General features: G+C 40.4%; 1 protein-coding gene and 2 long non-coding RNA genes across 21 annotated transcripts; 2 read left to right on the plus strand and 1 right to left on the minus strand.

The window, feature by feature from the left end:
• Positions 1–350: 350 nt before the first annotated feature.
• On the minus strand, positions 351–14,058 carry LOC127373028 (uncharacterized). 14 transcript variants are annotated; one of them, XR_007886841.1, is made up of 4 exons: positions 13,851–14,058; positions 7,849–7,925; positions 4,170–5,042; positions 351–2,682 (listed from the first exon to the last, which is right to left on the minus strand). It is a non-coding gene; the product is annotated as an uncharacterized LOC127373028 (long non-coding RNA). The 14 variants fall into 14 exon arrangements; XR_007886839.1 differs by lacking the exon at positions 7,849–7,925 and adding an exon at positions 9,565–9,641; XR_007886838.1 differs by lacking the exons at positions 7,849–7,925; positions 13,851–14,058 and adding an exon at positions 12,183–12,476 and having other exon boundaries at positions 4,170–4,348.
• On the plus strand, positions 2,221–15,057 carry LOC127373030 (uncharacterized). Its single transcript, XR_007886849.1, has 3 exons — positions 2,221–2,296; positions 8,169–8,304; positions 14,731–15,057. It is a non-coding gene; the product is annotated as an uncharacterized LOC127373030 (long non-coding RNA).
• Positions 15,058–19,260: 4,203 nt separating this feature from the next.
• LOC127373002 (myelin-associated glycoprotein) lies at positions 19,261–23,770 on the plus strand. 6 transcript variants are annotated; one of them, XR_007886816.1, is made up of 13 exons: positions 19,261–19,425; positions 19,875–19,950; positions 20,606–21,001; positions 21,095–21,391; positions 21,524–21,623; positions 21,799–21,834; positions 21,935–21,967; positions 22,073–22,114; positions 22,269–22,329; positions 22,444–22,479; positions 22,561–22,632; positions 22,755–22,782; positions 22,879–22,892. XR_007886816.1 is itself a non-coding variant. In XM_051417047.1 (13 exons), the coding sequence occupies exons 2-13, from the start codon at positions 19,923–19,925 to the stop codon at positions 22,939–22,941; spliced, it is 1,158 nt and encodes a 385-aa protein (XP_051273007.1). In that variant the 5' UTR covers positions 19,262–19,425; positions 19,875–19,922; the 3' UTR covers positions 22,942–23,770. The 6 variants fall into 6 exon arrangements, 4 of the variants coding, with proteins under 4 accessions (XP_051273010.1, XP_051273007.1, XP_051273009.1 ...); XM_051417047.1 differs by having other exon boundaries at positions 19,262–19,425; positions 22,303–22,329; positions 22,879–23,770; XM_051417049.1 differs by having other exon boundaries at positions 19,262–19,425; positions 22,306–22,329; positions 22,879–23,770.
• Positions 23,771–24,338: the final 568 nt, after the last annotated feature.

Below are 24,338 nucleotides of genomic sequence, written 5' to 3' on the forward strand. Positions count from 1 at the left end.
ATTCTCTTTAGCTAGTTAGCTAGAGCCAGCACACATAAACACATTAACCAAAGCTAGCGCTTAGCTACGTGCTAATCACTAGCTATGTGCTAATCGCTAGCTAACCGCTAATCGCTAGCTAAGCGCTAATTGCTAGCTATGCGCTAATCGCTAGCTAAGTGCTAGCTTTGGTTAATGTGTTTAATTGTATTATGCTCCTGAAGGAGTGCTAATGTAAATTAAGGAACAGCTCATAGTAGGGTAAAATATTTAAGGTGTATTGAACTTATTTTGTGTTAATATTAAAATCATTCAGCTTTAAATTGTTTGTTTGTTAGCCACCTGCTAATTATCTTTAGCTAGCCAGCTAGCTAGCTTATTAATGCCTTGTCATTCTCTGTAGCTAGCTGTGTGTGTGTGTGTGTGTGTGTGTGTGTGTGTGTGAGCAGGCTTTGGTTGTCATGGCAATCAGGGGAGCCCACAGCAGCTGCGCATGCTCTCTCTCTGTCTCTAACTCCTCAGAGAGACAGAAAACAATTAAAATGAATCCCCTCGAACGCATGGCCAGGAACGACCGAAATGAAAACCGAAAACACCGTGAGCGTCGTCATCTTGTTGACTATAGCGCTGCCGAGTTTCAGTGGTTAAAGTTAAAAAATGTGACCTGGGGAGATTGAGAGAGAAGAGGTTCAACGAGCGTTTTTCAAGATTCCTCCTCTCCATTTTAATATGGGAGTAGATGGGGCCGTGAGAGGGAGTTGCTGGCGCATCAGTGCGTTTCCCGCCAAAACTATTTGTCTGACAGCTTCAGCAGTGGTATCACTGCGACCCCAACGGATTTACCTACGTTTCTATCTATAAATTATTTCTGTAGAGTGAAATTTGTGGCCATGACAGCAGTTTACAAATTTATTTTTAGACAAATTTTTCTCTCTCCCCACACTCTAGCGATGATGTCACACACTCTGGCAGTTTTTTTCAGTTGGAGGTTCTCGCAATACACACCCATTCATTTTTTGGACCGGTTTTCGGCGATTTACCGGCAAACCGTTTGGCGAAATTCTTAGAAAAGTCATAGCACTAATGTCCTCAACGAGCCGCACGTTTTGATACCTTTTTTGTGTATGTGCGACAAAAGCTCTGGGAGAAGAAGCGCGCCGAAAAACGTACGGAAGAATAATAATAAGTTTAACTAGAAAATTCCTAAAGCAATTTTGATTGTGCCTTGCTCTGGCCCATATGTTAATACCATGTCTACGTGCTAACCGCTAGCTCTGCGCTAATCGCTAGCTAAGTGCTAACCGCTAATCGCTAGCTAAGTGCTAGCTTTGGTTAATGTGTTTAATTGTATTATGCTCCTGAAGGAGTGCTAATGTAAATTAAGGAACAGCTCATAGTAGGGTAAAATATTTAAGGTGTATTGTTCTTATTTTGTGTTAATATTAAAATCATTCAGCTTTAAATTGTTTGCTTGTTAGCCACCTGCTAATTATCTTTAGCTAGCCAGCTAGCGCTAGATTATTAATGCCATGTAATCCTCCCTATAGCATATTGATAACCTGTCATCCTCCTTAGCTAGCGCTAGCATATTAATATCATGTCATTCTCTTTAGCTAGCTAGCTAAAGCTAGCACACATAAACCAAAGCTAGCGCTTAGCTACGTGCTAATCGCTAGCTAACCGCTAATCGCTAGCTACGTGCTAATCGCTAGCTAACCGCTAATCGCTATCTACATGCTAATCGCTAGCTAAGCGCTAATCGCTAGCTAAGTGCTAGCTTTGGTTAATGTGTTTAATTGTATTATGCTCCTGAAGGAGTGCTAATGTAAATTAAGGAACAGCTCATAGTAGGGTAAAATATTTAAGGTGTATTGAACTTATTTTGTGTTAATATTAAAATCATTCAGCTTTAAATTGTTTGCTTGTTAGCCACCTGCTAATTATCTTTAGCTAGCCAGCTAGCTCTAGATTATTAATGCCATGTAATCCTCCCTATAGCATATTGATAACCTGTCATCCTCCTTAGCTAGCGCTAGCATATTAATATCATGTCATTCTCTTTAGCTAGCTAGCTAAAGCTAGCACACATAAACCAAAGCTAGCGCTTAGCTACGTGCTAATCGCTAGCTAACCGCTAATCGCTAGCTACGTGCTAATCGCTAGCTAACCGCTAATCGCTATCTACATGCTAATCGCTAGCTAAGCGCTAATCGCTAGCTAAGTGCTAGCTTTGGTTAATGTGTTTAATTGTATTATGCTCCTGAAGGAGTGCTAATGTAAATTAAGGAACAGCTCATAGTAGGGTAAAATATTTAAGGTGTATTGAACTTATTTTGTGTTAATATTAAAATCATTCAGCTTTAAATTGTTTGCTTGTTAGCCACCTGCTAATTATCTTTAGCTAGCCAGCTAGCGCTAGCTTATTAATGCTTGTCATTCTCTGTAGCTAGCTGTGTGTGTGTGTGTGTGTGTGTGTGTGTGTGAGCAGGCTTTGGTTGTCATGGCAATCAGGGGAGCCCACAGCAGCTGCGCACGCTCTCTCTCTGTCTCTAACTCCTCAGAGAGACAGAAAACATTTAAAATGAATCCCCTAAAAAGCATGGCCAGGAACGACCGAAATGAAATCCGAAAAGACCGTGAGCGTCGTCATCTTGTTGACTATAGCGCTGCCGAGTTTCAGTGGCTAAAGTTAAAAAATGTGACCTGGACAGATTGAGAGAGAAGAGGTTCAACGAGCTCCTTTAAACATTCCTCCTCTAAAATTAACATGGGAGTAGATGGGGCCGTGAGAGGGTGTTGCTGGCGCATCAGTGCGTTTCCCGCCAAAACTATTTGTCTGACAGCTTCAGCAGTAGTATCACTGCGACCCCAACGAATTTACCTACGTTTCTATCTATAAATTATTTCGGTAGAGTGAAATTTGTGGCCATGACAGCAGTTTACAAATTTATTTTTCGACAAATTTTTCTCTCTCCCCACACTCTAGCGATGATGTCACGCACTCTGGCGGTTTTTTTCAGTTGGAGGTTCTCGCAATACACACCCATTCATTTTTTGGACCGGTTTTCGGCGATTTACCGGCAAACCGTTTGGCGGAATTCTTAGAAAAGTCATAGCACTCGATTCCCGGCCGAGCCGCACGTTTTGATACCTTTTTTGTGTATGTGCGACAAAAGCTGCGGGAGGAGTAGCGCGCCGAAAAAACGTACGGAAGAATAATAAGTTTAATAAGCCCGAGGGATAATAGTATTGTGCTTGCTTATGCAAGGCACAATAACTAGAAAATTCCTAAAGCAATTTTGATTGTGCCTTGCTCTGGCCCATATGTTAATACCATGTCTACGTGCTAACCGCTATTCGCTAGCAGTGCGCTAATTACCTCTTATTAATGCCATGTAATCCTCCCTGTAGCATATTGATAACCTGTCATCCTCCTTAGCTAGCGCTAGCATATTAATATCATGTCATTCTCTTTAGCTAGCTAGCTAGAGCTAGCACACATAAACACATAAACCAAAGCTAGCACTTAGCTACGTGCTAATCGCTAGCTAACCGCTACTCGCTAGCTACGTGCTAATCGCTAGCTAACTGCTAATCGCTAGCTACATGCTAATCGCTAGCTACATGCTAATCGCTAGCTACATGCTAATCGCTAGCTAAGCGCTAATCGCTAGCCGTGCGCTAATCGCTAGCTAAGTGCTAGCTTTGGTTAATGTGTTTAATTGTATTATGCTCCTGAAGGAGTGCTAATGTAAATTAAGGAACAGCTCATAGTAGGGTAAAATATTTAAGGTGTATTGTTCTTATTTTGTGTTAATATTAAAATCATTCAGCTTTAAATTGTTTGCTTGTTAGCCCCCTGCTAATTATCTTTAGCTAGCCAGCTAGCGCTAGCTTATTAATGTCTTGTCATTCTCTGTAGCTAGCTGTGTGTGTGTGTGTGTGTGTGTGTGTGTGTGTGTGTGTGTGAGCAGGCTTTGGTTGTCATGGCAATCAGGGGAGCCCACAGCAGCTGCGCGCGCTCTCTCTCTGTCTCTAACTCCTCAGAGAGACAGAAAACATTTAAAATGAATCCCCCTCAAAAGCATGGACAGGAACGACCGAAATGAAAACCGAAAAGACCGTGAGCGTCGTCATCTTGTTGACTATAGCGCTGCCGAGTTTCAGTGGTTAAAGTTAAAAAATGTGACCTGGGGAGATTGAGAGAGAAGAGGTTCAACGAGCGTTTTTCAAGAATCCTGCTCTCCATTTTAATATGGGAGTAGATGGGGCCATGAGAGGGTGTTGCTGGCGCATCAGTGCGTCTCCCGCCAAAACTATTTGTCTGACAGCTTCAGCAGTAGTATCACTGCGACCCCAACGAATTTACCTACGTTTCTATCTATAAATTATTTCTGTAGAGTGAAATTTGTGGCCATGACAGCAGTTTACAAATTTATTTTTCGACAAATTTTTCCCTTCTCCCCACACTCTAGCGATGATGTCACGCACTCTGGCAGTTTTTTTCAGTTGAGGTTCTCGCAATACACACCCATTCATTTTTTTTTACCGGTTTTTGGCGATTTACCGGCAAACCGTTTGGCGAAACGCTTAGAAAAGTCATAGCACTCGATTCCCGGCCGAGCCGCACGTTTTGATACCTTTTTTGTGTATGTGCGACAAAAGCTGCGGGAGGAGTAGCGCGCCGAAAAACGTACGGAAGAATAATAATAATAAGCCCGAGGGATAGTAGTATTGTGCTTGCTTATGCAAGGCACAATAACTAGAAAATTCCTAAAGCAATTTTGATTGTGCCTTGCTCTGGCCCATATGTTAATACCATGTCTACGTGCTAACCGCTATTTAACCGCTAATCGCTAGCTACATGCTAATCACTAGCTAAGCGCTAATCGCTAGCTAAGTGCTAGCTGTGGTTAATGTGTTTAATTGTATTATGCTCCTGAAGGAGTGCTAATGTAAATTAAGGAACAGCTCATAGTAGGGTAAAATATTTAAGGTGTATTGTTCTTATTTTGTGTTAATATTAAAATCATTCAGCTTTAAATTGTTTGCTTGTTAGCCACCTGCTAATTGTCCTTAGCTAGCCAGCTAGCGCTAGCTTATTAATGCCTTGTCATTCTCTGTAGCTAGCTGTGTGTGTGTGTGTGTGTGTGTGTGTGTGTGTGTGTGAGCAGGCTTTGGTTGTCATGGCAATCAGGGGAGCCCACAGCAGCTGCGCACGCTCTCTCTCTGTCTCTAACTCTTGAGAGAGACAGAAAACAATTAAAACGAATCCCCTCAAAAGCATGGCCAGGAACGACCGAAGTGAAAACCGAAAAGACCGTGGGCGTCATCATCTTGTTGACTATAGCACTGCCGAGTTTCAGTGGCTAAAGTTAAAAAATGTGACCTGGGGAGATTGAGAGAGAAGAGGTTCAACGAGCGTTTTTCAAGATTCCTCCTCTAAAATTAACATGGGAGTAGATGGGGCCGTGAGAGGGCGTTGCTGGCGCATCAGTGCGTCTCCCGCCAAAACTATTTGTCTGACCGCTTCAGCAGTAGTATCACTGCGACCCCAACGGATTTACCTACGTTTCTATCTATAAATTATTTCGGTAGAGTGAAATTTGTGGCCATGACAGCAGTTTACAAATTTATTTTTCGACAAATTTTTCCCTTCTCCCCCACACTCTAGCGATGATGTCACGCACTCTGGCAGTTTTTTTCAGTTGGAGGTTCTCGCAATACACACCCATTCATTTTTTGGACCGGTTTTTGGCGATTTATCGGCAAACCGTTTGGCGGAATTCTTAGAAAAGTCATAGCACACCATTCCCGGCCGAGCCGCACGTTTTGATACCTTTTTTGTGTATGTGCGACAAAAACTGCGGGAGAAGAAGCGCGCCGAAAAACAGGCGGAAGAATAATAAGAAAACCTAGAAAATTCCTAAAGAAATTTTGATTGTGCCTTGCTCTGGCCCATATGTTAATACCATGTCTACGTGCTAACCGCTATTTAACCGCTAATCGCTAGCTAACCGCTAATCGCTAGCTACATGCTAATCACTAGCTAAGCGCTAATCGCTAGCTAAGTGCTAGCTTTGGTTAATGTGTTTAATTGTATTATGCTCCTGAAGGAGTGCTAATGTAAATTAAGGAACAGCTCATAGTAGGGTAAAATATTTAAGGTGTATTGTTCTTATTTTGTGTTAATATTAAAATCATTCAGCTTTAAATTGTTTGCTTGTTAGCCACCTGCTAATTATCTTTAGCTAGTCAGCTAGCGCTAGATTATTAATGCCATGTAATCCTCCCTATAGCATATTGATAACCTGTCATCCTCCATAGCTAGCGCTAGCATATTAATATCATGTCATTATCTTTAGCTAGCTAGCTAGAGCTAGCACACATAAACACATAAACCAAAGGTAGCGCTTAGCTACGTGCTAATCGCTAGCTAACCGCTAATCGCTAGCTACATGCTAATCACTAGCTAACCGCTAATAGCTAGCTAAGCGCTAGCTTTGGTTAATGTGTTTAATTGTATTATGCTCCTGAAGGAGTGCTAATGTAAATTAAGGAACAGCTCATAGTAGGGTAAAATATTTAAGGTGTATTGTTCTTATTTTGTGTTAATATTAAAATCATTCAGCTTTAAATTGTTTGCTTGTTAGCCACCTGCTAATTGTCCTTAGCTAGCCAGCTAGCGCTAGCTTATTAATGCCTTGTCATTCTCTGTAGCTAGCTGTGTGTGTGTGTGTGTGTGTGTGTGTGTGTGTGTGTGTGTGTGTGTGTGTGTGTGAGCAGGCTTTAGTTGTCATGGCAATCAAAGGAGCCCACAGCAGCTGCGCGCGCTCTCTCTCTGTCTCTAACTCTTGAGAGAGACAGAAAACAATTAAAACGAATCCCCTCAAAAGCATGGCCAGGAACGACCGAAATGAAAACCGAAAACACCGTGAGCGTTGTCATCTTGTTGACTATAGCGTTGCCGAGTTTCAGTGGCTAAAGTTAAAAAATGTGACCTGGGGAGATTGAGAGAGAAGAGGTTCAACGAGCGTTTTTCAGGATTCCTCCTCTAAAATTAACATGGGAGTAGATGGGGCCGTGAGAGGGCGTTGCTGGCGCATCAGTGCGTTTCCCGCCAAAACTATTTGTCTGAAAGCTTCAGCAGTAGTATCACTGCGACCCCAACGAATTTACCTACGTTTCTATCTATAAATTATTTCTGTAGAGTGAAATTTGTGGCCATGACAGCAGTTTACAAATTTATTTTTCGACAAATTTTCTCTCTCCCCACACTCTAGCGATGACATCACGCACTCTGGCAGTTTTTTTCAGTTGGAGGTTCTCGCAATACACACCCATTCATTTTTTGGACCGGTTTTTGGCGATTTATCGGAAAACCGATTGGCGAAATTCTTAGAAAAGTCATAGCACTCGATTCCCGGCCGAGCCGCACGTTTTGATACCTTTTTTGTGTACGTGCGACAAAAGCTCCGGGAGAAGAAGCGCGCCGAAAAACGTACGGAAGAATAAAATATTATAACTAGAAAATTCCTAAAGCAATTTTGATTGTGCCTTGCTCTGGCCCATATGTTAATACCATGTCTACGTGCTAACCGCTATTTAACCGCTCATCGCTAGCTCTGCGCTAATCGCTAGCTAAGTGCTAATCGCTAGCTCTGTGCTAATCGCTAGCTAAGTGCTAACCGCTAATCGCTAGCTAAGTGCTAGCTTTGGTTAATGTGTTTAATTGTATTATGCTCCTGAAGGAGTGCTAATGTAAATTAAGGAACAGCTCATAGTAGGGTAAAATATTTAAGGTGTATTTTTCTTATTTTGTGTTAATATTAAAATCATTCAGCTTTAAATTGTTTGCTTGTTAGCCACCTTCTAATTATCTTTAGCTAGCCAGCTAGCTCTAGCTTATTAATGCCATGTAATCCTCCCTATAGCATATTGATAACCTGTCATCCTCCTTAGCTAGCACTAGCATATTAATACCATGTCATTCTCTTTAGCTAGCTAGCTTGAGCTAGCACACATAAACACATTAACCAAAGGTAGCGCTTAGCTACGTGCTAATCGCTAGCTAAGCGCTAATCGCTAGCTAAGTGCTAGCTTTGGTTAATGTGTTTAATTGTATTATTCTCCTGAAGGAGTGCTAATGTAAATTAAGGAACAGCTCATAGTAGGGTAAAATATTTAAGGTGTATTGTTCTTATTTTGTGTAAATATTAAAATCATTCAGCTTTAAATTGTTTGCTTGTTAGCCACCTGCTAATTATCTTTAGCTAGCCAGCTAGCGCTAGCTTATTAATGCCTTGTCATTCTCTGTAGCTAGCTGTGTGTGTGTGTGTGTGTGTGTGTGTGTGTGTGAGCAGGCTTTGGTTGTCATGGCAATCAGGGGAGCCCACAGCAGCTGCGCGCACTCTCTCTGTCTCTAACTCCTCAGAGAGACAGAAAACAATTAAAACGAATCCCCTCAAAAGCATGGCCAGGAACGACCGAAATGAAAACCGAAAACACCGTGGGCGTCGTCATCTTGTTGACTATAGCGCTGCCAAGTTTTAGTGGTTTAAGTTAAAAAATGTGACCTGGGGAGATTGAGAGAGAAGAGGTTCAACGAGCGTCTTTCAAGATTTGTCATCTAAAATTAACATGGGAGTAGATGGGGCCGTGAGAGGGCGTTGCTGGCGCATCAGTGCGTCTCCCGCCAAAACTATTTGTCTGACAGCTTCAGCAGTAGTATCACTGCGACCCCAACGAATTTACCTACGTTTCTATCTATAAATTATTTCTGTAGAGTGAAATTTGTGGCCATGACAGCAGTTTACAAATTTATTTTTCGACAAATTTTTCTCTCTCCCCACACTCTAGCGATGATGTCACGCACTCTGGCAGTTTTTTTCAGTTGGAGGTTCTCGCAATACACACCCATTCATTTTTTGGACCGGTTTTTGGCGATTTATCGGCGAACCGTTTGGCGAAATTCTTAGAAAAGTCATAGCACTCGATTCCCGGCCGAGCCGCACGTTTTGATACCTTTTTTGTGTATGTGCGACAAAAGCTGCGGGAGAAGAAGCGCGCCGAAAAACGTACGGAAGAATAATAATAAATATAATAATAAGTATGGGGAAGAGTAGTATTGTGCTTGCTTATGCAAGGCACAATAATAAGCACGAGGGATAGTAGTATTGTGCTTGCTTTGCAAGGCACAATAATAAGCAAAGAGAAGAGTAGTATTGTGCTTGCTTATGCAAGGCACAATAACTAGAAAATTCCTAAAGCAATTTTGATTGTGCCTTGCTCTGGCCCATATGTTAATACCATGTCTACGTGCTAACCGCTAATCGCTAGCTGTGCGCTAATCTCTAGCTAACCGCTCATCGCTAGCTCTGCGCTAATCGCTAGCTAAGTGCTAACCGCTAATCGCTAGCTAAGTGCTAGCTTTGGTTAATGTGTTTAATTGTATTATGCTCCTGAAGGAGTGCTAATGTAAATTAAGGAACAGCTCATAGTAGGGTAAAATATTTAAGGTGTATTGTTCTTATTTTGTGTTAATATTAAAATCATTCAGCTTTAAATTGTTTGTTTGTTAGCCACCTTCTAATTATCTTTAGCTAGCCAGCTAGCGCTAGATTATTAATGCCATGTAATCCTCCCTATAGCATATTGATAACCTGTCATCCTCCTTAGCTAGCGCTAGCATATTAATATCATGTCATTCTCTTTAGCTAGCTAGCTAGAGCTAGCACTCATAAACACATAAACCAAAGGTAGCGCTTAGCTACGTGCTAATCGCTAGCTAACCGCTAATCGCTAGCTACATGCTAATCGCTAGCTACATGCTAATCGCTAGCTAAGCGCTAATCGCTAGCTAAGTGCTAGCTTTGGTTAATGTGTTTAATTGTGTTATGCTCCTGAAGGAGAGCTAATGTAAATTAAGGAACAGCTCAGAGTAGGGTAAAATATTTAAGGTGTATTGAACTTATTTTGTGTTAATATTAAAATCATTCAGCTTTAAATTGTTTGTTTGTTAGCCACCTTCTAATTATCTTTAGCTAGCCAGCTAGCGCTAGCTTATTGTTGTCTTGTCATTCTCTGTAGCTAACTGTGTGTGTGTGTGTGTGTGTGTGTGTGTGTGTGTGAGCAGGCTTTGGTTGTCATGGCAATCAGGGGAGCCCACAGCAGCTGCGCGCGCTCTCTCTGTCTGTAACTCCTCAGAGAGACAGAAACATTTAAAATGAATCCCCTCTAACCCATGGCCAGGAACGACCGAAATGAAAACCGAAAAGACCGTGAGCGTCGTCATCTTGTTGACTATAGCGCTGCCAAGTTTCAGTGGTTAAAGTTAAAAAAATGTGACCTGGGGAGATTGAGAGAGAAGAGGTTCAACGAACGTGTTTCATGATTGCTCCTCTAAAATTAACATGGGAGTAGATGGGGCCGTGAGAGGGCGTTGCTGGCGCATCAGTGCGTTTCCCGCCAAAACTATTTGTCTGACAGCTTCAGCAGTGGTATCACTGCGACCCCAACGGATTTACCTACGTTTCTATCTATACATTATTTCTGTAGAGTGAAATTTGTGGCCATGACAGCAGTTTACAAATTTATTTTTCGACAAATTTTCTCTCTCCCCAACACTCTAGCGATGATGTCACGCACTCTAGCGGTTGAACATTCTCGCAATACACACCCATTCATTTTTTGGACCGGTTTTTGGCGATTTACCGGCAAACCGTTTGGCGAAATTCTTAGAAAAGTCATAGCACTAATGTCCTCATCGAGCCGCACGTTTTGATACCTTTTTTGTGTATGTGCGACAAAAGCTCCGGGAGAAGAAGCGCGCCGAAAAACGTACGGAAGAATAATAATAAGTTTAACTAGAAAATTCCTAAAGCAATTTTGATTGTGCCTTGCTCTGGCCCATATGTTAATACCATGTCATTCTCTTTAGCTAGGGCTAGCACACATAAACACATTAACCAAAGGTAGCACTTAGCTATGTGCTAATCGCTAGCTAAGCACTAATCGCTAGCTACGTGCTAATCGCTAGCTAACCGCTAATCGCTAGCTAAGCGCTAATCGCTAGCTAAGTGCTAACCGCTAATTGCTAGCTAAGTGCTAGCTTTGGTTAATGTGTTTAATTGTATTATGCTCCTGAAGGAGTGCTAATGTAAATTAAGGAACAGCTCATAGTAGGGTAAAATATTTAAGGTGTATTGAACTTATTTTGTGTTAATATTAAAAATCATTCAGCTTTAAATTGTTTGTTTGTTAGCCACCTGCTAATTATCTTTAGCTAGCCAGCTAGCGCTAGATTATTAATGCCATGTAATCCTCCCTATAGCATATTGATAACCTGTCATTCTCTTTAGCTAGTTAGCTAGAGCTAGCACACATAAACACATAAACCAAAGCTAGCGCTTAGCTACGTGCTAATCGCTAGCTACCCGCTAATCGCTAGCTACGTGCTAATCGCTAGCTAACCGCTAATCGCTAGCTACATGCTAATCGCTAGCTAAGCGCTAGTCGCTAGCTAAGTGCTAGCTTTGGTTAATGTGTTTAATTGTATTATGCTCCTGAAGGAGTGCTAATGTAAATTAAGGAACAGCTCATAGTAGGGTAAAATATTTAAGGTGTATTGAACTTATTTTGTGTTAATATTAAAATCATTCAGCTTTAAATTGTTTGTTTGTTAGCCACCTGCTAATTATCTTTAGCTAGCCAGCTAGCGCTAGCTTATTAATGTCTTGTCATTCTCTGTAGCTAGCTGTGTGTGTGTGTGTGTGTGTGTGTGTGTGTGTGTGTGTGTGTGTGAGAGCAGGCTTTGGTTGTCATGGCAATCAGGGGAGCCCACAGCAGCTGCGCACGCTCTCTCTCTGTCTCTAACTCCTCAGAGAGACAGAAAACATTTAAAATGAATCCCCTCAAAAGCATGGCCAGGAACGACCGAAATGAAAACCGAAAAGACCGTGGGCGTCGTCATCTTGTTGACTATAGCACTGCCGAGTTTCAGTGGTTAAAGTTAAAAAATGTGACCTGGGGAGATTGAGAGAGAAGAGGTTCAACAAGCGTTTTTCAAGATTCCTCCTCTCCATTTTAATATGGGAGTAGATGGGGCCGTGAGAGGGAGTTGCTGGCGCATCAGTGCGTCTCCCGCCAAAACTATTTGTCTGACAGCTTCAGCAGTGGTATCACTGCGACCCCAACAAATTTACCTACGTTTCTATCTATAAATTATTTCGGTAGAGTGAAATTTGTGGCCATGACAGCAGTTTACAAATTTATTTTTCGACAAATTTTTCTCTCTCCCCACACTCTAGCGATGATGTCACGCACTCTGGCAGTTTTTTTCAGTTGGAGGTTCTCGCAATACACACCCATTCATTTTTTGGACCGGTTTTTGGCGATTTATCGGCAAACCGTTTGGCGAAATTCTTAGAAAAGTCATAGCACTAATGTCCTCATCGAGCCGCACGTTTTGATACCTTTTTTGTGTATGTGCGACAAAAGCTGCGGGAGAAGAAGCGCGCCCGAAAAAAGCGTACGGAAGAATAATAATAAGTTTAATAATAAGCACGAGGAAGAGTAGTATTGTGCTTGCTTATGCAAGGCACAATAATAATTAAAACTAGAAAATTCCTAAAGCAATTTTGATTGTGCCTTGCTCTGGCCCATATGTTAATACCATGTCTACGTGCTAACCGCTAATCGCTAGCTGTGCGCTAATCGCTAGCTAAGTGCTAACCGCTAGTTGCTAGCCAAGTGCTAGCTGTGGTTAATGTGTTTAATTGTATTATGCTCCTGAAGGAGTGCTAATGTAAATTAAGGAACAGCTCATAGTAGGGTAAAATATTTAAGGTGTATTGAACTTATTTTGTGTTAATATTAAAATCATTCAGCTTTAAATTGTTTGTTTGTTAGCCACCTGCTAATTATCTTTAGCTAGCCAGCTAGCGCTAGCTTATTAATGCTTGTCATTCTCTGTAGCTAGCTGTGTGTGTGTGTGTGTGTGTGTGTGTGTGTGAGCAGGCTTTGGTTGTCATGGCAATCAGGGGAGCCCACAGCAGCTGCGCACGCTCTCTCTCTGTCTCTAACTCCTCAGAGAGACAGAAACATTTAAAATGAATCCCCTCAAAAGCATGGCCAGGAACGACCGAAATGAAAACCGAAAAGACCGTGAGCGTCGTCATCTTGTTGACTATAGCAGTGCCGAGTTTCAGTGGTTAAAGTAAAAAAATGTGACCTGGGGAGATTGAGAGAGAAAAGGTTCAACGAGCGTGTTTCAAGAATCCTCCTCTCCTTTTTAATATGGGGAGTAGATGGGGCCGTGAGAGGGCGTTGCTGGCGCATCAGTGCGTCTCCCGCCAGAACTATTTGTCTGACAGCTTCAGCAGTAGTATCACTGCGACCCCAACGGATTTATCTACGTTTCTATCTATAAATTATTTCGGTAGAGTGAAATTTGTGGCCATGACAGCAGTTTACAAATTTTTTTTTCGACAAATTTTTCTCTCTCCCCACACTCTAGCGATGACATCACGCACTCTGGCAGTTTTTTTCAGTTGGAGGTTCTCGCAATACACACCCATTCATTTTTTGGACCGGTTTTTGGCGATTTATCGGAAAACCGATTGGCGAAATTCTTAGCACGTTTTGATACCTTTTTTGTGTACGTGCGACAAAAGCTCCGGGAGGAGTAGCGCGCCGAAAAACGTACGGAAGAATAAAATATTATAACTAGAAAATTCCTAAAGCAATTTTGATTGTGCCTTGCTCTGGCCCATATGTTAATACCATGTCTACGTGCTAACCGCTAATCGATAGCTGTGCGCTAATTACCTTTTATTAATTCCATGTCATCCTCTCTATAGCATACTGATAACCTGTCATCCTCCTTAGCTAGTGCTAGCATATTAATATCATGTCATTCTCTTTAGCTAGCTAGCTAGAGCTAGCACACATAAACCAAAGCTAGCGCTTAGCTACGTGCTAATCGCTAGCTAACCGCTAATCGCTAGCTACGTGCTAATCGCTAGCTAACTGCTAATCGCTAGCTACATGATAATTGCTAGCTACATGCTAATCGCTAGCTAAGCGCTAATCGCTAGCTAAGTGCTAGCTTTGGTTAATGTGTTTAATTGTATTATTCTCCTGAAGGAGTGCCAATATAAAATAAGGAACAGCTCATAGTAGGGTAAAATATTTAAGGTGTATTGTTCTTATTTTGTGTTAATATTAAAATCATTCAGCTTTAAATTGTTTGTTTGTTAGCCACCTGCTAATTATCTTTAGCTAGCCAGCTAGCGCTAGATTATTAATGCCATGTAATCCTCCCTATAGCATATTGATAACCTGTCATCCTCCTTAGCTAGCGCTAGCATATTAATACCATGTCATTCTCTTTAGCTAGCTAGCTAGAGCTAGCACACATAAACACATAAACCAAAGCTAGTGCTTAGCTACGTGCTAATCGCTAGCTAACTGCTAATCGCTAGCTACGTGCTAATCGCTAGCTAAGCGCTAATCGCTAGCTAATCGCTAGCTTTGGTTAATGTGTTTAATTGTATTATGCTCCTGAAGGAGTGCTAATGTAAATTAAGTAACAGCTCATAGTAGGGTAAAATATTTAAGGTGTATTGAACTTAGTTTGTGTTAATATTAAAATCATTCAGCTTTAAATTGTTTGTTTGTTAGCCGCCTGCTAATTATCTTTAGCTAGCCAGCTAGCTAGCTTATTATTGTCTTGTCATTCTCTGTAGCTAGCTGTGTGTGTGTGTGTGTGTGTGTGTGTGTGTGTGAGCAGGCTTTAGTTGTCATGGCAATCAGGGGAGCCCACAGCAGCTGCGCACGCTCTCTCTGTCTCTAACTCTTGAGAGAGACAGAAAACAATTAAAATGAATCCCCTCAAAAGCATGGCCAGGAACGACCGAAATGAAAACCGAAAAGACTGTGAGCGTCGTCATCTTGTTGACTATAGCACTGCCAAGTTTTAGTGGTTAAAGTTAAAAAATGTGACCTGGGGAGATTGAGAGAGAAGAGGTTCAACGAGCGTGTTTCAAGATTTGTCCTCTAAAATTAACATGGGAGTAGATGGGGCCGTGAGAGGGTGTTGCTGGCGCATCAGTGCTTCTCCCGCCAAAACTATTTGTCTGACAGCTTCAGCAGTAGTATCACTGCGACCCCAACGAATTTACCTACGTTTCTATCTATAAATTATTTCGGTAGAGTGAAATTTGTGGCCGTGACAGCAGTTTACAAATTTATTTTTCGACAAATTTTTCTCTCTCCCCACACTCTAGCGATGATGTCACGCACTCTGGCGGTTTTTTTCAGTTGGAGGTTCTCGCAATACACACCCATTCATTTTTTGGACCTGTTTTCGGCGATTTACCGGCAAACCGTTTGGCGAAATTCTTAGAAAAGTCATAGCACTAATGTCCTCATCGAGCCGCACGTTTTGATACCTTTTTTGTGTATGTGCGACAAAAGCTGCGGGAGAAGAAGCGCGCCGAAAAAGCGTACGGAAGAATAATAATAAGTTTAATAATAAGCACGAGGAAGAGTAGTATTGTGCTTGCTTATGCAAGGCACAATAATAAGCCCGAGGAAGAGTAGTATTGTGCTTGCTTATGCAAGGCACAATAATAAGCCCGAGGGATAATAGTATTGTGCTTGCTTATGCAAGGCACAATAATTATAGTCCAGTAGACTGAACTAAAACCTTCATAGTTAATGTTATGCCCCGACAATACATGAAGAGCAGGACTGAATGCAGAAGTGAGAAATATATTTGCATACACAAGAAAAAACATACACAGTGTGGCACATTTACAAATGAAGTGTTAAACTTCATGATGAACCACAGGCCAAAATATCAAACAAGAACCATGATTCAATCTTGCAGGAGTTTAACATTCTGCAATGTGTGCAGGCAATCATTGTCCAAGGTGCAGATCCTGAGACCTCTGTGGGATCATTTCAAACATTTTATGAAACTTCTGTGGCATTTTTATGCATCGATCTTCACTTTTCTTTTTATCTTGATTATTGTGGTATCCGAAGGCCTATAAATTTAAGTTACAGTTTGTTATAAGTTCAAGTGATATTTTTGTCAACATATATTGTTCACCTATAAAGCTCTTCATGGTCAGGCCCCTTCATATCTTAAAGAGCTCATAGTAGCCTATTACCCCACTAGAACATTACGTTCTCTGAATGCTGGGCTACTTGTGGTTCCTATAGTCTCTAAAAAGTAGAACAGGAGCCAGAGCCTTCAGTTACCAAGCTCCTCTCCTGTGGAACCAGCTTCCAGTTGTGGTTCGGGAGGCAGACACCCTCACCACATTCAAGAGTAGGCTTAAGACATTCCTCTTTGATAAAGCTTATAGTTAGGGCTGGATCAGGTGAGTCCTGAACCATCCCTTAGTTATGCTGCTATAGGCCTAGACTATCGGGGGATTTCCCATGGTGCACTGAGCTACTCTCTTCCTCTCTCTTTCTGCACTCATTCATGTCCCATTAATGCATGTTACTAACTCCACTTCTTCCCCGGAGTTCTTGTGCTTTCTCATCTCGCAGGTTCTCATGGATCCTGGTGGAGCCTCCTGCCATGGTCCTGCTTGACTGCCATTGCCAATACTGTTGTTGCTGTGCACCTGTCTGTCTGTCTGTCTCTCGCTCTCTCTCTGCCTCTCTCTCTCTCTCTCTCTCTCTCTCACCCCAACTGGTCGAGACAGACGACCACCCACCTAGAGCCGGAGGATCTGTCCTAGGTTTCTGCCTTTTAACAGGCAGTTTTTCCTTGCCCTTGTCGCCAAGTGCTTGCTCATGGTGTTACTGTTGGGTCTCTGTAATTAATGTTAAAGAGTTCGGTCTAGACCTGCTCTATTTGAAAAGTGTCCTGAGATAACTTCTGTTATGAATTGGCGCTATACAAATAAAATTGAATTGAATTGAATATGCAGTGTTAGTAAGACATGAGGTTGAACGTCGTAATTCTTACTATGAAATGTTTAGGTTAGGGGCCTCTTCGAAGCCCCTTGGACCTTTACCTTCTGACGTAAATATTTCAGTACATCTGATAGCTAAACCAGATGTTTCTTTACCATTTTCTTGAATAAACAATAGACCTATATAAACCTATGTTCGACGCAAACAGATAGAGTTATTCATTTGGCTGGATGCTCTCCAAGCTCCGCGGTGCTTGTATTGATGCTGAACTTTTTGTAATAAACCTTTATACAGTGGGTACGGAAAGTATTCAGACCCCTTTAAATTTTTCACTCTTTGTTTCATTGCAGCCATTTGCTAAAAATCAAAAAAGTTCATTTTATTTCTCATTAATGTACACTCAGCACCCCATCTTGACAGAAAAAAAAACAAAAATGTAGAAATGTTTGCAAATTTATTAAAAAAGAAAAACTGAAATATCACATGGTCATAAGTATTCAGACCCTTTGCTCAGTATTGAGTAGAAGCACCCTTTTGAGCTACTACAGCCATGAGTCTTCTTGGGAATGATGCAACAAGTTTTTCACACCTGGATTTGGGGATCCTCTGCCATTCTTCCTTGCAGATGCTCTCCAGTTCTGTCAGGTTGGATGGTGAACGTTTGTGGACAGCCATTTTCAGATCTCTCCAGAGATGCTCAATTGGGTTTAGGTCAGGGCTCTGGCTGGGCCAGTCAAGAATGGTCACAGAGTTGTTCCGCAGCCACTCCTTTGTTATTTTAGCTGTGTGCTTAGGGTTATTGTCTTGTTGGAAGGTGAACCTTCGGCCTAGTCTGAAGTCCTGAGCACTCTGGAAGAGGTTTTCTTCCAGGATATCTCTGTACTTGGCCGCATTCATCTTTCCTTCAATTGCAACCAGTCGTCCTGTCCCTGCAGCTGAAAAACATCCCCACAGCCTGATGCTGCCACCACCATGTTTCACTGTTGGGATTGTATTGGGCAGGTGATGAACAGTGCCTGGTTTTCTCCACACATACCGCTTAGAATTAACGCCAAAAAGTTCAATCTTGGTCTCATCAGACCAGAGAATCTTATTTCTCATAGTCTGGGAGTCCTTCATGTGTTTTTTGGCAAACTCTATGCGGGCTTTCATATGTCTTGCACTGAGGAGAGGCTTCCGTGGGGCCACTCTGCCATAAAGCCCCGACTGGTGCAGGGCTGCAGTGATAGTTGACTTTGTGGAACTTTCTCCCATCTCCCTACTGCATCTCTGGAGCTCAGCCACAGTGATCTTTGGGTTCTTCTTTACCTCTCTCACCAAGGCTCTTCTCCCACGATTGCTCAGTTTGGCTGGACGGCCAGGTCTAGGAAGAGTTCTGGTCGTCCCAAACTTCTTCCATTTGAGGATTATGGAGGCCACTGTGCTCTTAGGAACCTTGAGTGCTGCAGAAATTCTTTTGTAACCTTGGCCAGATCTGTGCCTTGCCACAATTCTGTCTCTGAGCTCCTTGGGCAGTTCCTTCGACCTCATGATTCTCATTTGCTCTGACATGCACTGTGAGCTGTAAAGTCTTATATAGACAGGTGTGTGCCTTTCCTAATCAAGTCCAATCAGTTTAATTAAACACAGCTAGACTCCAATGAAGGAGCAGGACCATCTCAAGGAGGATCAGAAGAAATGGACAGCATGTGAGTTAAATATGAGTGTCACAGCAAAGGGTCTGAATACTTATGACCATGTGATATTTCAGTTTTTCTTTTTTAATAAATTTGCAAAAATTTCTACATTTCTGTTTTTTTCTGTCAAGATGGGGTGCTGAGTGTACATTAATGAGAAATAAAATTAACTTTTTTGATTTTAGCAAATGGCTGCAATGAAACAAAGAGTGAAAATTTTAAAGGGGTCTGAATACTTTCCGTACCCACTGTATATACAATCAAGACGGTGTCAGCGGACTTCTCTTCAACACACATCATCGCTACCTAATATACAACTTTATCTCTGTTCCCCATTTTGTCCACTGCTTACTGGATATGTGTGTGTTAATTTAAGCTGAAAGTCATTACTTCATAGTCATTGCCATTCTACCCAAGTGCAAAGCCAATACAGCAAAATGTGCCACAGTTCTGATTTCTGACTGAAGATCACTGATATGTTAAACTATGCAATCGCATGCTCTTGAATGCTATCGAATCTCATTTTGCATTTATATCTTAACATATCAAACTTTATTTCAGAATTTCACAGATTAGCAACAATTCTATGCAAATATGGAAGAGGTCTATAACTCTCATATCACACACAAGAGACCACTCCCAGCTTTCTACACTTTTTTACTGCTGCTGCCTCTACATCTGCTTTCACCTCACCCACACAATGACACAAAAAACATTCTTCTGTTGCCTGTAGAGTTCACATCTTTGTCAAGTTAACTGCAGAATAGAAAGTCATTCTTCAGGAGGTGTTTTTAGGAGAAACATACAGCTCTGATCAGCCAGACTTCATCAGGTAAGATTCTGGTAACTCATCACACTTGATTGAGGTACAACATGAATGTTGCTGCACTACATTTTCTTCTAATATTTCATTTTGAAAGATTATCGTACATATACTGCTGTCTGGGTTTAGGAATAATGCAGCTTATTTAAAAGTTCTTCTTCAAAGTGTGTGTGACTTTGTTAAAATAGTAATAAGAATGAATAGAAAAGAAAGTCATATGTGAAAGGAACTGTTTTCAATTTAGATAAAAAAAACTTTTTAATGTATTAGAGTGTTCTTTCAGATTTGTATATCCTGTATGAGGACATTAACAATGCCAGTATTTTCTGTATAAGTAAATGGTTCTTGAATGCGAAGATTAGTGTTGTTTGAAGTATATTTATAGTATTGTAATAACGGTGGGTAATGTTTACAATTGTATTTTCTATTCAGTTTAATTTCATCTAAATATCCAACAGTGTATTACACCAACAGAACCTCAGAGACGTAAGGACAAAGAGAGGAAGATGATGGTATTCTGTCTGCTTGTGGCAGGTAACATAATTAGTCACCTCTTTGTTTCCAATCTCAATCCTATTGTACTTCCTAGTTCACCCACTTTGGGTCGTGAGGCCTTCTTGATTTTAAGGAGTGTAAGAAAACTTGTAATAGCCCTATGTTTCAGCATGTCATTAATGTCTGTGAAGTTAACTGAATGCAGTCATTTTGAAAGTGTGGGTTATGATTTAGAATATGCACTTCCTCGTCCTGCATCAGAAAAGTTCAAACAACCAAAGAGCTAATTGAAAAATGCATGAATAAATGAATAAAACACTAAAATAAAAAAACAAATTCAGAAATAAATTAAGAAAAAAGTATGTATGATTGTGAAAAAAAACACAATACAGACAGATAATTGTATAAAAACTTACCAAAAATATCAGTAAAAATTAATTTCTGATGCAATATCCCTATAGTTATTGTGTTCTCTATTTGTGTTAATTGTACAGAGTAGTTGTTTTTTATGGATTGACTGTAATATATGAAATATCCATTAAGTATCTCACTTAGTCAGGAGTCGTCAGTTTACTCAATAATAGAAAAGCTGTTTGGAAGGAAAAAAGGGTGGGGACAACCAGATTGTGAAATCACTGAAAGAGAACTCCTAGAAGTAATTTCTTTCTTTTTTACTTCCATAATTCTCTTTCAGCTCTCAGCAGCCCTGTTGTTACTGAAGAATGGAAGGCTGATGTTGTAAATTTCCTTGATGCCCTGGTTTCATCCTGTGTTGTGGTACCCTGTTCATTCACCCATCCTAGAGGACCCCTGCCCACGTCCAGGCTCAGAGGAATCTGGCATCGTTCGACCAATCACAAAGAATACATCTATAATGAGGATAACACTCTAATCGTTGACAGCTTTAGGGGTCGCACAAAGTTGTTGGGAGCTTTGGGTCAGAACAACTGCACCTTAGAAATCATTGACATTAAAGACCATGACAACGGCCCTTTCTGTTTCCGGATTGAGTTAGCAAAAACATCGACTGATACATCCACCACTGACAAGTTCTCCTTTGTTGAGCAGTGTGTCCAGTTTAAGATGCTAAGTAGGTCACCAACTATCCAAGATTTTATAAATCTATAAAAATGTTCTATGTTACAATGATTTACCTCAAACTCTTATCTCTTTTCATTTATAGCTGATCCTCCAAAACCTATACTAAATCACGCAAAGACAGCCATTCAAAATCATCCGTACACTGTCACCTGTTCAGTCACCCACACCTGCCCCTCCCATATGCCTAAACTCACATGGAATAAGGGAACTGCAGACATGGCCACGGAGATCCACAGAGAAGTTCAAAGGGGCTTGTGGGAGGTGCAGTCCATCCTGACGTTCATTCCTGAGGAGAAGGATGACCACACTGATGTCACCTGCACAGCAGCATTTCATGAAAAGCCCGAGTCCTCTGAAACAATGACACTCTATGTAAAACGTGAGATCTTTTCACTCTGCTGTTGAATTTTGTCCTTTATTTTAAAGCTTCTATACTGGATATATTTGTGCAGTATGGAGAAAGAATATAAATATAAATTCTAAATTCTATATTAATTCTGTCTGTTTGCAGGTGCAGAAAACTACAACCACATCATCATTCCCACAGTGGTGGGGATCGGTACTGCTGTTCTCTTTGGAGTCTTCTGCATCTTAATGGTGAAAAAATACAAGTGAGTAATGCAGTACATTGACATTAACTGATGCATTGATGGACAGAGCACATCAGATAAGTAATAATTTGAGCCAAAATAATCTATTGTCCTGCACATATGTAGTATGTGCTCTTCAATACGTTTATTGTATTAATGTATGGCATTCATTGTCTTTGTTTTCTGTCTGTTCTAGGACACGCATTGCAGAGCTCCAACGTCGAGATGGCAGGTAAAAATGGTGTACAGCGGATTAAGTTCATGGTGCTACACTCATATCACATGATTTCATTTCTTTTCCTTATCGTAATGTAATTTTCTTTAATGTTTAGCGTGTTGAACCGGCTGTCCAGGATGTCTCGCAGGTGAGGTTAAAAAAAGTGGTTTGTGATTATTACAAGTACAAGAATATTATTATCTTAGTAACTTTTAATCGTACTAATGTATAATTGAATCTGTGAAATTTTCAGGATTCGTTCCGATGGCCCAGGACCATCTCATACTGATCAAAGGCAAGAGGCATTTTAACGGTTATCTCTCTAAACATAATTTTAGTGACTAGTTCTGTACTCTCCCTACTTCCACTTTGTATAGACCGCCCCACTGTAATTTCCTTGTTTGTGCAGAATGTGATAAGATCAGTACTTTTATTTATATGCCTCACAGCATTTGCATATTTTCTCTTCTTCTTTTTGGGCAGAAGGTCTATTTGGAGCAGATTTTCTAGGTAAGACATGAAAAACAGCGTGCTTCATTGCTCAGTTGTTTTCACAGCAATGCACTTTTGTTCTAATGAAACTAACACATATCACATCCTGTTTTTAAACTGAATCTACCACAGAAGGCCTAAAGGGGAAATGCTGGATTTGGACCATATGTAAGTGTGAGAAATGTATGAAAGTTAAGTAGCGAATTGTAGTTTTTCACACTGTGTAGTGACATGAATTTTTATCCACAGGCCCAATAATGTGAAATCAAAATCCTGTGCCGACGGGAAAATCTCCAAGCCTCGTTTCCCATCCCCCAAAAGGTACTTGCTTCTCTTGAACCTGACCAGTAAATAAAATGTGGATATCATATATTGTAGTACAGCAACGTCTCATGTCCTTTCCCCACCTCTGTCTTCTTGTTAATGCTGTTGATGGGACTCAGCCAGCCAAAATCCTGCAATTACAATGAGGTATTATTAAATCGTCAGGGATTTATTCCAGAGAATTACATTGGTTACAAGGCACTATCAACATCTGTAACAATAATGACCATTAATCTCTCACAGGACCTTGATGATGGTGACGATTACATGAACACTGTGGAACTCAACATCTATGGAAACATCTGAAAATAAAGCCCTCCAAAGAGAGTTTGTGATCAAAGCAAACAACAAACCTAATCACGCTCATAATAATCATTGTGTATTAACCACGTCTGATGATTGTAGTTTTAATTATTTATGACTGCTGTGTTAACCTCTCCTGTTAAGCAAAATATATTTAATTGTGTCAAGTAAAATGCATTTTGAACATATGTTTATTGCATTTATTACAATGTCTACCATTATAATGTTACACAGCAATAATCAAGCAACTTTGTTAAACCAGTGTATTTGTTTGTTTGTTTAGGCATGGTGTCATTATTGTTGGGCCTAAACAGTGTTTGGAAAGTTACTGAAAAATTGTAATTTGTTAATTACTAGTTACTTCTCTCGAAAGTAATTGAATTACTTTTCCAATTACTGCATGTAAAAGTAATTAGTTATGAGGGAAGTAGCTTTCTTGTTACTTGTAAATGTCTGTTTCAATGATCTTATTAACACACAACAATTACACGTTACCTTTAAAAAACACACCTAAAACAAAATGCCACAGTAAGATTGAATTCAATGAGTTGACTCCAAAGGCATGAAATAAAAACAAAAAAGGGATAAGAATTGAATAAAATAGTTCGAACAACTTTCCCAGCAGTCTGATACTGAACCTTATAAAGGAGGTAAAACGCTGACGTGACTCTCTGAATTCTTTCTCTTTTTCTAAAATCTCTTGAGTGTGAATAACCTACATGTAACCTTTGTACCATGCAGCTGTTTTTTTCTGTTATTGTTGTGGTTATTGTCCCCTAGTATTATATATTCAAGTATCCAGGAACAATAAAGTGCTACAAGCAGCCATCAATGTCATGGACAAGGACTTTTTTCCCCTTTTTCCCCCTATCTATGTTGCATTCATATTTTGGGGTTTGTCTTTTTTCTTTTCAACTTTTTATTTAATATTTCTCTTTACTGTTTTTGGCCAGTGCTGTTTTTCAAATGTGTATAATAAAATAATAAAGTCTTCAAAAACAATAAAAAAGTATTATGCCTATGAACTCATATATAGTGCTGGTGTACTTTATATTTTATTATTTTTATATTATAAATAAATAATATATATTTATTATATTTATTAGTTAAATTGAATGAACACAGATCTAGGATACACAGTATTGTTCACAGAAAGGGCAAAAATTTGGCTTTATAATGGATGGAATTTACTGTAAATAAGAGATACAGGTACATTTTATTTTGGTTAGCAATATGTATAAACCTAGTTTTATAAGCTTAATTGATTTTATTGTAGATTTCAAGTGTTTTGAGTATCAAATGTTTATTAGTCTGATAACTATACAGTAACTTGAGTGCAAACAGGATCATTTTTGTGGTTGGTACATTGTACCCTCCGCCCACATTTTAGGGGGTGGGGG

The sequence above is a fragment of the Dicentrarchus labrax genome, unplaced genomic scaffold, assembly GCF_905237075.1.
Source record: "Dicentrarchus labrax unplaced genomic scaffold, dlabrax2021, whole genome shotgun sequence".
In the NCBI taxonomy this organism is placed as follows: domain Eukaryota; kingdom Metazoa; phylum Chordata; class Actinopteri; family Moronidae; genus Dicentrarchus; species Dicentrarchus labrax.